The sequence below is a fragment of the Ictalurus punctatus genome, chromosome 11 (genome assembly GCF_001660625.3).
Source record: "Ictalurus punctatus breed USDA103 chromosome 11, Coco_2.0, whole genome shotgun sequence".
Classification (NCBI taxonomy): domain Eukaryota; kingdom Metazoa; phylum Chordata; class Actinopteri; order Siluriformes; family Ictaluridae; genus Ictalurus; species Ictalurus punctatus.
Genome location: NC_030426.2, coordinates 28,303,699 through 28,318,698, shown reverse-complemented (window position 1 = coordinate 28,318,698; position 15,000 = coordinate 28,303,699). Strand labels below are relative to the sequence as shown.

Below are 15,000 nucleotides of genomic sequence, written 5' to 3'. Positions count from 1 at the left end.
TGTGTATGGGAGCAAAGCCAGTTTAAAGCTCGGAAAAGAGCGAAATGCTAAACTAAAACATGTATCATAAGTAAACATTAAAACACACACTGCAGCCTGCAATCATGTCCTTCAGTGTAACTAAAATAAATTCTTTAAATACACGATTAAGATCACGCTATAAAATAAAAGCTGTTCGAGGAAATCAGATGATAACATTTACAGTAGCACAATGAGCTAATTTTAATATTGAGGTTAGATGTGATGTGTCTCTCATTTGTACGTCACTGTTAATAAAACTGATGTTAAAGCCACATCATGCAGTTTGTTTATAACGTCAGAGTGATCGTGTTGGCAAAAGCTTGATTCTCTGGGACACGGTATACCATGGTTACCTTGTTAATTAAAACACTGGGTAAGGCAGAAGTATGAGTGTGTCATGTAAGAGTAAAACAGGTCACCTTCAGCTCCAGGACCAGATCTATCCTCTTCCTCCCAAGAGGATTGATGTCATTCAGGATCAGAGCAATGATGATGTCGATGCCATTAGACTCATGAGTTGCAATGCAGTTCTACACACACACACAGGAATCTTTGAGTGCCTAGAAATGCGCTATATAAATGTAAGGAATTATTAATTTTGTGACTGTGTATGATTATCTATGAAGTGTACCTGGTTGACAAGGTGGTGGTGTTTACCTGTTCATATATGGTGATATTATTTACCTAGTTGTTATGGTGTACTTGTGTTGTCATGGTGATGGTGTGTACCTAGCTATACGTGTTGGTGGTGGTGTCTCCCTGGTTGTCATGGTGATGGTGTTTACCTGGTTGTCATGGCAGGGTCCCTGACAGTACTCAGTGAGGCTCTCTACAGTCTGATTAATGAGAGCGACGTTGTGCTGGTTGATGTAGAGCCCCAGCAGGCCCAGACCCCCCGTGGTGCTGCCACAGATACAGTCGAGGAACTGCAGCGTCTCACACACCAGGTTATAGTTATTTTTATTGTTCTGGCAACGCAGGAAGTTCTGTGTAAGGAGAAATAACATGAGTGTCATACACACAAACCATGTACCACACACACACACAAACACACGCACACACACACACACACACCTGAAGGTCTCTGTTGTGGTTCTCACACAGCAGCTGAAGGAAGCGCAGTATTGGCTGCATGATGAGGATGACCGGGCTCATCTCGCCTTGCTCCGCCCCTTTGTCCCCACCCCCCTTGTCACCGTCAGTGTGACCGTACACCTCTTCAGGATCAGCATCACGTCGGTATGAGCCAAACGCCTTTTTAGTCACTGCAGACGCTTCCAGGAGCTGTTCCCGAGCATCGTCTGTTACCATGACCACCGAGTCCTTTCCTAAAAAAAGAACGACCAATCCGTTAGGGACCAGGGTGCAATCTGAAACTGCCCCTACACACAATATAGTGCAATTCTGCCCCTACACACAATATAGTGCACTTCTACCCCTACACACAATATAGTGCACTTCTACCCCTACACACAATATAGTGCACTTCTACCCCTACACACAATATAGTGCACTTCTACCCCTACACACCATGTAGTGCACTTCTACCCCTACACACAATATAGTGCACTTCTACCCCTACACACAATATAGTGCACTTCTACCCCTACACACAATATAGTGTACTTCTACCCCTACACACCATGTAGTGCACTTCTACCCCTACACACAATATAGTGTACTTCTACCCCTACACACAATATAGTGCACTTCTACCCCTACACACCATGTAGTGCACTTCTACCCCTACACACAATATAGTGCACTTCTACCCCTACACACAATATAGTGCACTTCTACCCCTACACACAATATAGTGCACTTCTACCCCTACACATCATGTAGTGCACTTCTACCCCTACACACCATGTAGTGCACTTCTACCCCTACACACAATATAGTGCACTTCTTCCCCTACACATCATGTAGTGCACTTCTATCCCTACACACAATATGGTGCACTTCTACCCCTACACACAATATAGTGCACTTCTTCCCCTACACATCATGTAGTGCACTTCTGTCCCTACACACAATATAGTGTACTTCTACCCCTACACACAATATAGTGCACTTCTACCCCTACACACAATATAGTGCACTTCTACCCCTACACACAATATAGTGCACTTCTGCCCCTACACACCATGTAGGGCACAGGGTGGAGAGGGACATCTCCAGGAGACTGCTGTTCACACTGCTGCCTCATGACTGTGGTGTTAAGTTCAGTTATAATCACATCATCATGTTTGTTGATGTCACTACAGTCATGTGGTTCATCAGTAACAGTGATACGTCAGCGTACAGGGAGGAGGTGCACCAGAGCACAGAATAGTGTACAATCTATCTCTTAATGTTGAAAAGACGTTTGTTGAAGAGATGATTGTCGACTTCAGCAGAGCCCCAGTGAACCACTCAGCACTGCACATCAGTGGAACAGAACAGCTGGAAAGATCATCAGGATCTCTCTACTCACCACTGATGCCTCATTCAACAGCTGCCGCTTCATGACCCTTTCACCCCTCTCATGGACTCTTCACCCTCCTGCCATCTGGCAGAAGGTACAGGAGCATCCGTGCCACCACCAGCAGACTCCACGACAGTTTCTTCCCTGAGGCAGTCAGATTACTCAACACCCTGCTGTCTCCCAACGCTCACCTGGGGTAGCCAAACACCTAACCCAGTAAGACTCATACCACTGTACACCTGTACTTTACACACCTGCACGTCACATGCCTCCACTTTACACACCTGTACTTTACACAGCTGCACCAGTCACTTTACATTATAGAACTTGTTTTTCCAGTATTGCTGCTATACTTACTGCTGCTACATCACACAACAGTTTACCGTTTACAGCCCATGTTCTGTGTATTTATTATCCTGTGTGTTGTCTTGCACTCGTCTCACACTGTTGTGTTGTCTTGTGTACTGTTCTGTGTTGCACCATGGTCCTGAAGAAACGACATGTCCCAGTGTATACACGCTATATAGAGGAATGATGCACTTAACTTCATTTAAACAAATAGTGCGATAATAAATAATTTCCCTCTGTAGCTGCATACTATATAGTCAAAACTGCATACTGCATACTATAGTCAAAAACTTGTGAGTTTAAACATCAGAGTCATTTTTGAATTCATTATAATTTTAACTTAAAGTCTATTGTATTGAACTGACGTTATTAACTGAGACTTGAGTACAAACTATTTGTGGCATTTACCGTCCTAAGGCTATCCAAGGAAGAACATCTACAGCCATCTACATGTACTAGATGTGGTACCCAACTGATTAAAATTTTATTTATTCAGTCTTTCTTTTTGCTTTTCTCCATCAATTTCAACTCCTTAGATTTTTTTAGCTAGAAGAGATGCTGAAATTACACGGCTGACCTCTACGCCGTTGAGGTGTGTCTCGGTCAGCATAGTCGTCACGGCGCTTGTTGCCAAGATCGCTAGTGTTTACGGTAACGGTGGCTTTGATCTCCAGCTGGGCAGCTTTCATTCGGTCATAAAACACCCGGAAGAACTTCTCTGACTTCTTATCTTCAGTGAGACGTTTATAAAACGAATGCTGCAGTAAAGCAGACACACAGACACATTACAACACCACACACACACAGACACACACACACACACAAACACACACAGAGGACGAGATATACACTCTGTGTCCATTCTGACCTGTATAGTTGTGTTCCCGCCCTCCAGTAGAGCAATAGCCAATAGGATGCTCTCGTGAAAGACGCGGTCACTGTTTGTGTTCATGATGAGATCGATGACCAGGTCAGATGCCCCCTCACGGTCCAAATGACACTGGACTTCTGTTAAAGACATCTCAGCTCGACCTACACACACACACACACACACACACACACACACACACATACATATACACACATGCACACACACATATACACACACATACACACACACACATACACACACATATACACACACACATACACAAACAAACACACACAGTCACATTTTTGCAGCACACATTCATATAACATTTCTGACACAAATGGAACAGATGGAACCATTACTCCTGCAGATGTACCCGTTAGAAAAGCACCTACCTGATTGGTTCTTGTTTGGACCTGCAGGTGTAAGTCCTGAGTTAGTGAAGGTGGTCAAACTGTCTCTTCTCCCTCCGCTCCTGAAGTTACCATAGTAACGGTTCACCAGTAACTGCCTCAGAGCCTCGCCCTGTGAGAGCATGCACATTAACAGTCAATCTGTGTTTGTGGGGGGGGTTGAGAGAGGCAGGGGGCAGGGGGGCGGGCCCAGTCATATGTGTAACGAGTGCAGAGTTCATGACCCCAGACCCCAGCATTGAGAGTTAAAGGGTTAGGGGTCAGAGGTCATGGCAACATACCCTTCTGTGATCCTCCTGTAGTTTTGGTGGGAGATTCACATCCACCTGCTGAGTGAGTAGAGCAGAACACTAATGCAGGGTTAGTCATCACCACCATGCAGAGTGAACACACACACACTGCATCATGCTGCTCACTGGTTAAATCATGTGTATTTAGAAGATTAGTGAAAAGCCCATGATGAGAGAGTTAGCAATCAGAAAGGAAAGATGAGATAAAGATTAAAATCTACAGAACAGGTGTGTAACGTTTACATGTTTCTACACCTGCAATAATCAAAGAACTTCTTCATTACCTTACAGTATACTCTGATCTGCAGTAGTGCTACAGGTGACACGGTGCCACAGTGGTTAGCGTTCCCCCCTCAAAGCTCCAGGGTCCATGGTTTTACACACACACACACACACACACACACACACACACACACACACCCCTAGGGGTATTTTAGCATAGTCAATCAACGTAATTATTTGTTTTTAGGAAGGGGAGGAAACTAGAAAACCTGGAGCGAACCCACATGGACATGAGGAGAACATGAGGAACTCCACACAGACAGTAACCCAGGCTGAGGGAGAACCGGGAGCTGTGATGAGACAACGCAACACACTGCACCACTGTGACATCACATCTTACAGCTAGAACCCTGACTAGGTAAAGGGCTTTAATCCTGCATCAAGAGGTGGGAAATGACCAGAGACCTGAATGATCTCAATGACCTCTTCATTTAAACAAATAAAGAATAAAATAAAAGACTGAAGTGTTTCAGTTCCGCGAGTAAAGTGACAAACTGCACCAATGATCTCCACTGAACTTTTTCAGTGCTTTCAAACACTGTATTATTAATTCAAACATTTAGGGGTAATATGTTCAAAATATTACCCCCAATAACTTCCTCACAGTCCTACACACTCACACACATTAAAAACACACACTAAACACACACTCACGTTAAATCACACACTCACATTAAAAACACACACTCAACACACTCATGTTAAAACACACACTAAACACACACTCACGTTAAAACGCACTAAACACACACGTTAACACACACACTCACGTTAAAAACACACACTAAACACAGTCATGTTAAAACACACACTAAACACACACTCACGTTAAAACACACACTAAACACAGTCATGTTAAAACACACACTAAACACACACTCACGTTAAAACACACACTAAACACACACTCACCTTAAAACACACACTAAACACAGTCATGTTAAAACACACACTAAACACACACTCACGTTAAAACACACACTAAACACACACTCACGTTAAAACACACACTAAACACACACTCACGTTAAAACACACACTAAACACACACTCACGTTAAAACACACACTAAACACACACTCACGTTAAAACACACACTAAACACAGACTAAAAGCACGACACATGACGTTCTATACAGAAAAATGGAAGTCTGATGAAAAATCTAAAGGAGAAAAGAGAAGATGAAGAAAAAAAACAACCTCAGTAACATCCATCTCATCATCATACGCCATGAGCTGCAACAGAGGAGTGAAGGATGCGTTAGTGTTAGTGAAGCACACACCTTTATTACAGGTGTTTATTACAGGTGTTTATTACAGGTGTTCATTACAGGTGTTCATTACAGCTGTTTATTGCAGGTGTTCATTGCAGTAAATGCATAAGCATGTGCTTTACAGACAAAAGCAGGCATGAAGAGTGTGAGGAAACATGCAGTGTGTGTGAGACTCTCAGCTCTGTTCACCAGTTCCACCAATCTGAAGGAGTCCGAGTTGAGATTAGACTGTTTTATTCTGATTGATTGGGTCATTAACTGATCTATAAATGTGTGTGTAAATATACGACTCAGGCTGATCATGTTTAAAGATGTTCACTAAAGTCCTCACATCTCGCCTGCTCTTACCTTCTCTCCATATCCTCGGTCTTTGGTCATCATTTCTCGGAGTGTCTGCAGAACTTTGATGCACAGACGTTCCTCGTTCTCCTCCAGCAGCTGCTTTGTGTGTTTTATCAGCCTGTTTTATACATGAACAAATACCACCGGTGTTTAAGACATGCCTACAGTGTTTTCAGACGTGTGTGTGTGTGTGTGTGTGTGTGTGTGTAAAAAGTGAACTCAGTAGTGAACAATGTTTGTTGGTGTTTGTGTAAAAGTGCGTACTTGCAGATGAATCCTCCGCTCTCACACTTGCGATGAGCTTCAGTGTGTTCAGGAAACAGTAGCTCTGGACGATGGAGAACATCCACCAACACAGACAGCTCCGCCTGGACCAGAGGCCTCAAACGCTCCTCTAACGCTGAGACTATGTCCTTCACACACACACACACTCAGAATAAACACGCCGTACAGACGTATAGACAGTGTAAAACAGGTTGCAGTGGTCACATGATCACCTGTAGCCTCTCGATGATGTTGCGGTAGTCTCTGGAGGCCGTGAGGACCGAGTCTCTCCGAGCAGCATTACGAGCAGACAGTCTCCAGCTCAGAGCTGTTTTCTGAACAATGTTGTTGGACTTGATGAACAGATTATTAACCTGACAGTCCAGATCCACTGGGATAGCAATCGCTCGCCCTTTAGCTGCAACACAGGTTTATATTATGCAGGTTTATATTAGTGTTCTTGCACATTTCATACAGTGTTTAATGTGTTTGAACCGAACTCAGGGGTTTTCTCCCCGGTCAGGTTCTTTAGGCAGGTGAAAACACAGCAGTCACACTCAGGACCAACAGCAAGGTGGTCTAGGTCTGCATCCAGGTAAATTCTACTGAGAAAGCGATTCGACTCTGAATCGACTCACTGCAGGAAATGAATCACATGCCGTGTTTTGGGTCGAAGCGGTTTTCTGTAGATGTGACAATTCATGTAGGAGTCAGTTCAGTGAATCATTTAGTCATGTAGGAGTCAGTGAATTGTTCAGTCATGTAGGAGTCAGTTCAGTGAATTGTTCAGTCACGTAGGAGTCAGTGAATCATTCAGTCATGTAGGAGTCAATGAACTGTTCAGTCATGTAGGAGTCAGTTCAGTGAATTGCTCAGTCACATAGGAGTCAGTGAATCGTTCAGTCATGTAGGAGTCAGTGAATCGTTCAGTCATGCCTGAGTGAGCTCAGCGAGTCCTGTTTGATCTGATTTGGAGATTTATATGCAGTGAAAGTATGTGTTGCACTCGGTGTGAATAATTCTAAACATGGACGTACAAGCATGTTATGAAATCATATCAAATAACAACTCATACAGCTGCATGATTAGACTGCACATCTGGAAAGACTGTGCAACTGAATTCATCTGAATGGATCGCTCTCGGACTCTTGGTCTTTCGCTGATCCGCTGTTCAGGTGTGAACACTTTTAATCCTGAACCGTTCGATATTCTACACAACGAATCAAGATCTCCTCAGCTTTCAGACAGAGTGGATTTAATGAGATGGAGGATGTGTGTTGCTGGATGAGGTCTTACCCACGTCACTCAGAACCTTTATACAGGCCTCCACACTGCCCTTCTGACTCGGGACCAGCCAGGTACAGTGATACACACGGAACACACCCTGCAGCAGCTGCACAAACACCGGCTGCCGAGTCTGAGGTACACACAAACACAAACAACCACCACAGCTCCAACCATCATCTCGAGGAGAGGATCAACAGCTGACCGTTCGATAAGCCCCGCCCTGACCAACAATCACAGCCCAGACTCCACCCACAACATCCCGATCTCTCAGCACTGTACTGACAGCCTTACACTCAGTGACGCTATAATGTTCCACAACATTAAGAATAACTAAAACTGGATAAATAATATAGTTTTTTTGATCAATAAATAATTGCAATTATTGATCATTTGCACTGGTGTAAGAGGAATAAAACACTTGGTGACGTGCTGTTATTGGAAAATAATTAACCTCAGGACGGTAGCAGAAACTCGTTTCAGACCTGGTCACTGATTATTTTCCTGTAATTGCACACCCTCAAGTGTTTTATTCATTTTGTATTTTGCTTTTCACAGTCAAAAACTGTGAGGAACATAAGTTCATTTGTTTGAACTTTGGAGGCAGCAGTAGCTCTCCAGATCTTTAAAGCTCTCTGATTGGCTGCCATCAGTGTCCGTCACCTGCAGGCTGGTGCTCTGGTCAGAAAATGGTGAGCTGAAGAAGGTGGTGACGATGCTCATGATGGTCTCAGTCACATACCGCTCCAGAACCGTGTCTGCATGCTTACGGTCACTTGTGTTGTTACACACCTGCCAAGAGGAAACAAAGGTCATGCAGAGGTCATATAGAGGTCATACAGGTCACATGGGTGTCTGACATCACAACAGAGACTTTGTTTACACCTGGTCATTTCATGCACCTTGATTTGGATTGTATTTTGATCAGATTGTAACCACTTGTAGTATATTTAAACCAGAATACACATTAATATGCAAAATAGCTCATAACTTTCTGTGTTGTTCCTCATTTTTACTTGCTTTATATATGTTTAGTGTGTTTAGTTGTCTGGGTTATGCATGTAACCCTGTTCCCTGATAAGGGAACGAGATGTTGCATAGCTTTGTCATACATTTGTCATACCAGGGCAGGCCTGTGAATTGTGTCTTCGCTTCAGATAATAGAGGCTGACGGCTCGGTTCACAGGTGCTACATATATATCACGCGACACGCTAAACTGCCACGTCAGCTGATCATGGCAGGCTTATAAATAGGCATAATTTTACACAAGCTTCAGATGCCGGTCGCGCGCAAGGGTGCTCCCACAGTGTTATGCTAAACGCAACGTCTCATTCCTTTCTCAGGGAACAGGGTTACATGTGTAACCCAGACGTTTAGCATGCTAGTGACAGGAGGAGTGTCTCTGGAGGGTGTGAGGTGGAGATTACTGATGACTGGTGATTAGCAAAATTCTTTGAAAGCAAATAAAAGATGCAGCTAATTTTATGTTAAAGTGTCTGTGTGACACATCTGTCCCAGAGTAAATTTGTTTTAATGCCAACAAATGACCCAAATACAAAAGGGAGTTCCAATACTTTAATGTTATTAAGAAAGTGAAGATGTTGAGTGCAAACTTTTCTTTTCTGGCTGAATCTGTTGGTGCTTTATTAGGCACAGCCTTAAAAATATGCAAAACATCAGCAGCAATAAATAATTATAGTTTGTAAATAATCAAAGACATATCTAAAACAGCTGCCTGTTGTGGGCGTGGCCTGTCCAGTATTTATTTTAGTTCTAATGACAAACAGTAGCAGTCCAAATATCCCGCCTACAGCCTACTATACGATTTAATAAACCTTTAAACTTTTATTTAAAATATATTCAAGTTTGATTTAAACATCATGCCTGGATTCATCAGCATTTCAGCAAAGTGAGCTAGCTGTACTAGCTACGTACACTCAGCAGAGACAAACGATCTCTGCTACTTCCTTACAAGCTTGATTTTTCTCTGTACTTGTTTAATGAGAGCTGGTATGTGACAGAAGATGAAAAATTATAAGGTTTTCTTCCATTTTTGCGGGAACTAATCACAGGTAGGAACTAAAGAAACGTCGTAGCACACGCGCCACAGGATCGGTCCGAGAATCATTCCAGACATACGCTTGGATTTGTTGCCTTCATGATTCATACCGAATTTGTATAAAATTGAAAAAATGTCAGCTTAAATGTTACGGTTGCTGAAATCATGGCTCCATGTTGCAGAGTGATGGAGAAAAGCTGAGGATCTGTTGCTTGTTAGTGTGAATGAAGATTTAATCAAAACTCGAATGAACACAGAAAGTTTAAGTCGAGTAATCCAACTGAATAAAAAACATAAGAGCTGATTATCACACACACACACACACCACCGCGAGGTTAACAGATTTAATATCAGGTGTTCAAGTGTAATGATGTGAAGTGTGTGTGCGTGTGTGTGTGTGAGGTGTAATGATGTGAGGTGTGTGTGTGTGAGGTGTAATGATGTGAAGTGTGTGTGAGGTGTAATGATGTGAGGTGTGTGTGTGTGAGGTGTAATGATGTGAAGTGTGTGTGTGTGTGTGAGGTGTAATGATGTGAAGTGTGTGTGTGTGTGAGGTGTAATGATGTGAAGTGTGTGTGTGTGTGTGTGTGTGAGGTGTAATGATGTGAGGTGTGTGTGTGTGTGTGAGGTATAATGATGTGAAGTGTGTGTGTGTGTGAGGTGTAATGATGTGAGGTGTGTGTGTGTGAGGTGTAATGATGTGAGATGTGTGTGTGTGTGTGAGGTGTAATGATGTGAAGTGTGTGTGTGTGAGGTGTAATGATGTGAAGTGTGTGTGTGTGTGTGTGTGTGTGTGTGTGTGTGTGTGTGTGTGTGTGAGGTGTAATGATGTGAGGTGTGTGTGTGTGTGTGTGAGGTGTAATGATGTGAGGTGTGTGTGTGTGAGGTGTAATGATGTGAGGTGTGTGTGTGTGTGAGGTGTAATGATGTGAAGTGTGTGTGTGTGTGTGTGAGGTGTAATGATGTGAAGTGTGTGTGTGTGTGTGTGTGTGTGTGTGTGTGTGAGGTGTAATGATGTGAGATGTGTGTGTGTGTGTGAGGTGTAATGATGTGAGGTGTGTCTGTGTGAGGTGTAATGATGTGAGGTGTGTGTGTGTGAGGTGTAATGATGTGAGGTGTGTGTGTGTGAGGTGTAATGATGTGAGGTGTGTGTGTGTGTGTGAGGTGTAATGATGTGAGATGTGTGTGTGTGTGAGGTGTAATGATGTGAGGTGTGTGTGTGTGAGGTGTAATGATGTGAGTGTGTGTGTGAGGTATAATGATGTGAGGTGTGTGTGTGTGAGGTGTAATGATGTGAGGTGTGTGTGTGTGAGGTGTAATGATGTGAGGTGTGTGTGTGTGTGAGGTGTAATGATGTGAGATGTGTGTGTGTGTGTGAGGTGGAGGTGTAATGATGTGAGATGTGTGTGTGTGTGAGGTGTAATGATGTGAGGTGTGTGTGTGTGAGGTGTAATGATGTGAGGTGTGTGTGGGGGTGAGGTGTAATGATGTGAGGTGTGTGTGTGTGAGGTGTAATGATGTGAGATGTGTGTGTGTGTGAGGTGTAATGATGTGAGGTGTGTGTGGGGGTGAGGTGTAATGATGTGAGGTGTGTGTGTGTGAGGTGTAATGATGTGAGATGTGTGTGTGTGTGAGGTGTAATGATGTGAGGTGTGTGTGTGTGAGGTGTAATGATGTGAGTGTGTGTGTGAGGTATAATGATGTGAGGTGTGTGTGTGTGTGAGGTATAATGATGTGAGGTGTGTGTGTGAGGCGTGTGAGAGTTGGGTTTTCAGGAAAGTTTAATAAAACTAAGTGAGATGAGAACGGTGAATCTGTGTAAATGTGTGTAATTACGACATTTGCAGATTATATTTCAGAAGTTTTAATAATAATAATAATAATAATAATAATAAAATGCCCTTTAAGGGCTCTTACTCTGCAGATATCCACCAGGAAATCATCAAACAGCTTCCACATGTGATTACTGGTGTAGATCTCCTTCATCTCCACCTCCGTGTCCACGTAGCAGTGATTCAGGAAGTTCACATACGCCATCTTCACCTGACACAACAAACACATTTCACTTACACATACACATACACACACACACACACACACACATACACACACACACACACACACACACACACACACACACATACACACACACACACACACACACACACACACATACACACACACACATAGGAGTTCATCCGTCGATTTCGACGAAGACCGAAGTTTCCATTTATGCCTCCATTACAGAGAAGTTTGAAATGGAGCGGCGTTTCTATGTACGTGCAAATGTCCAACAAGCCCTATGCGGGCACAAAATGTGCAGCCACAATGTGGGCAGACTGGTTGACTCCTGTGTTGGGGTATGGGCCTTTGGCTTCCGGCTTGTTTTCTGGCTTGGCGCTTCCTTCTTGCTTCGTCGATTCTTTCTTCTTCGTAGGCTGTGGTTCCTTGTTTCACGTCTCTACGCCAGGTGTTCTGATCTTGTGCAATAATTTCCCAGTTGTTATGATCGATGTTGAGGTCCTTCATGTTCATTTTCAGAGTATCCTTGAAGCGTTTCTTCTGTCCACCGCAAGATCGTAATCCAACTACAAGTTCGGCGTATAGGATGCGTTTGGGAAGGCGCGTATCCGACCAATTTGTTCCAGCATTGTGAAGATGCTGGGTAGTTTTGTTCGCTCCAGAACTTCAGTGTCTGGGATTCTGTCCTGCCATTTGATGGCGAGTATATGTCGAAGGCAATTGAGGTGGAAGTGATTCAATTTATTAGCGTGCCGTTGGTAGACAGTCCAAGTTTCCAAGCCATAGAGCATGGAGGATAAAACGATGGCCTTGTACATACAGAGCTTCACAGATAGGTTAACTCCATGTCGATTCTAAACTGATGACCTTAGACGTCCGAAAGCGCAGCTGGCTTTTGAAATCCGGAAGATCACTTCATCATCAATTAGCACACCAAGAAACGGTGCTTCCGAGATAGGTGAACTTGTCAACGGCAGATAGAAGTCGGTTGTTGACCCGCAACACAGGTTCTTTGTAGGGCGCGCCTGGAGCAGGTTGATGCTTCACAACTGTTTTGTCGGTGCTGATGGTCAGTCCGAAGTTGTCGCAGGTGGTGGAGAACAAGTCCAGGCTTCTTTGCATGTCCATCGCGGCGGTGGTATTGAGGGCACAGTGGTCGGCAAACAGCAGTTCACGCACATATTGAAAGGTAACCTTGGTCACCGCTTGAAGCCTTCGCAGATTGAACAGTTTACCGTCAGTACGGTATTGAAGTTCAATGCCAGGGTCCTCGTCCCTGTATGCATCCCACAACACGGCGGAGAACATTAGATTAAAGAGTGTTGGAGCAAGAACACATCCTTGTTTGACTCCGGTGGTGACTGAAAAGGGGTCTGATATGATGCCATTGTCGATGACGCGGGCAAGCATGCCGTCGTGAAATCCTCGGACGATGCGAATAAATTTGTCCGGGCAGCCATGTTTGTGCATAATTGTCCACAGACCTTCTCTGTTCACAGTGTCGAATGCCTTCGTGAGATCGATAAATGCAGTACATAAACTGACGTTCTACTCCTGACATTTTTCTTGCAATTGACGAACAGCGATCATGTCCACGGTGCTCAGCTCTTTTCGGAAGCCGCATTGTGTTTCAAGCAGAAGACCTGATTCCAAATGGGTGGTAAGATGGTTAAGAAGAATCCTTGCTAAAATTTTACCGGCGATAATCAGAAGTGAGATTCCTCTGTGATTGTCACAAATTTGACGATTTCCTTTCTTCTTGTATAAGTGGACGACGGTTGCGTCTTTAAAATCCTGAGGAATCCGGCCTTGCATCCAGATTTCTTGAAACAAGAGAGTCAATTGCTGGAGAAGTTGAGCGCCGGCGCTTTTGTATATCTCCGCAGCAATCGCATCGGAGCCTGGCGCCTTTCCATTTGATAGCTGGTTGACCGCTTTTTGAGTTTCTTCCATGGAAGGGAGGAGATCCAAGGAATTGTTCATGTCCACCTGTGGCAGCCTGTCCAATGCATCCACAGTGATAACCGATGGTTGGTTGAGCACATGTTGGAAGTGTTCGACCCACCGATGTAGTATTTGTGACTTTTCTGGGATGAGAGTTGACCGGTCGGCGCAGAGAAGGGGTGACGTGCCTAAAGGTTGAAGTCCATAAAGGGTTTTGATGGCATTGAAGAATTTCTTTGTTACTCCACGATCTGCAAAGCCTTGGATTTCTTCTGCTTTCTTCAGTAGCCGGGAATTCTCCATCTGTCGCAATTTACATTGCACTTCACGGCGAATATCATGGAAAGCGTTCTTCCATGCAGCTGATTTGTCCAATTGATAGGCTTTGTAGAGCTGGTGTTTCCTGTCGAGTAGTTTGGCAATATCCTCATTGTTTTCGCCAAACCAATCCTGGTCCACACGTTTCTTGGGTCCGAGAGCGTCGGTAGCAGTTGAATAGAGAGTATCACGAAGAGTCAACCACTGTTCATTAATGTTGCTATTTTGGGCTGGCATAGCATTTAAGTTAGTGTTCAGTTTGTTCTCGAAAAATGATCGAGAGTTGCTGTTGTCCAATTTGTTGACGTTCAAGCGATTGGACACCTTTTTCCCTTGCGGGCGTGTTGCCAGCTTGACCTGAAGATTCATTTTCGAGATCAGAAGTCGCTTTTCCTTCCAACATTCAGCTCCGCACATTGCCTTTGTTACGCGAACGTCCCGTCTGTTGATGCATCTGATGATGATGTAATCCAGGAGGTGCCAGTGGTGGGACCTTGGATGCATCCAAGTGGTTTTGTTCCGTAGTCGATGCAACGTGTTCGTGATAAGGAGCCGGTGTTCTCTGCAGGTTCTAAGAAGAAGGAGGCCATTGCTGTTGCAGTTGCCAATGCCATGCTTCCCTATGACTCCATTCCACATCTGGCTGTCCGATCCAACACACGTTTTGAAATCTCCAAGAATGATCAGTTTGTCCGTCTTTGGCACATTCAAGCGGATAGAGGATTAAGGTCTTTGTAGAACTTGTCCTTTGTGTCTTCTGGGTTTGACATCGTTGGCGCGTAAGCACCGATCAGTGTCGC

General features: G+C 44.0%; 1 protein-coding gene across 12 annotated transcripts in view; it reads right to left on the bottom strand.

Moving 5' to 3' along the window:
• Positions 1 to 15,000, bottom strand: part of itpr1a (inositol 1,4,5-trisphosphate receptor, type 1a) — a 66,405-nt gene that overhangs the window by 10,831 nt on the left and 40,574 nt on the right. For 5 of the 12 annotated variants that reach the window (XR_008397234.1, XM_053683865.1, XM_053683868.1 and 2 more), the window contains 14 exons: positions 11,834 to 11,959; positions 8,520 to 8,648; positions 7,869 to 7,989; positions 6,806 to 6,990; positions 6,573 to 6,721; positions 6,315 to 6,426; positions 5,893 to 5,928; positions 4,402 to 4,449; positions 4,103 to 4,232; positions 3,705 to 3,868; positions 3,414 to 3,594; positions 1,096 to 1,349; positions 807 to 1,007; positions 441 to 551 (listed from right to left, as the gene is read on the bottom strand). Coding sequence is in view for 11 of the 12 variants with exons in the window: in XM_053683865.1 (XP_053539840.1) it covers positions 441 to 551; positions 807 to 1,007; positions 1,096 to 1,349; positions 3,414 to 3,594; positions 3,705 to 3,868; positions 4,103 to 4,232; positions 4,402 to 4,449; positions 5,893 to 5,928; positions 6,315 to 6,426; positions 6,573 to 6,721; positions 6,806 to 6,990; positions 7,869 to 7,989; positions 8,520 to 8,648; positions 11,834 to 11,959 (1,947 nt within the window). In the remaining variant the exon portion in view is untranslated. Of the gene's footprint in view, positions 1 to 440; positions 552 to 806; positions 1,008 to 1,095; positions 1,350 to 3,413; positions 3,595 to 3,704; positions 3,869 to 4,102; positions 4,233 to 4,401; positions 4,471 to 5,892; positions 5,929 to 6,314; positions 6,427 to 6,572; positions 6,722 to 6,805; positions 6,991 to 7,868; positions 7,990 to 8,519; positions 8,649 to 11,833; positions 11,960 to 15,000 lie in introns of all 12 variants that reach the window. The other 7 variants (XM_053683871.1, XM_053683875.1, XM_053683876.1 and 4 more) reach the window with 4 other exon arrangements.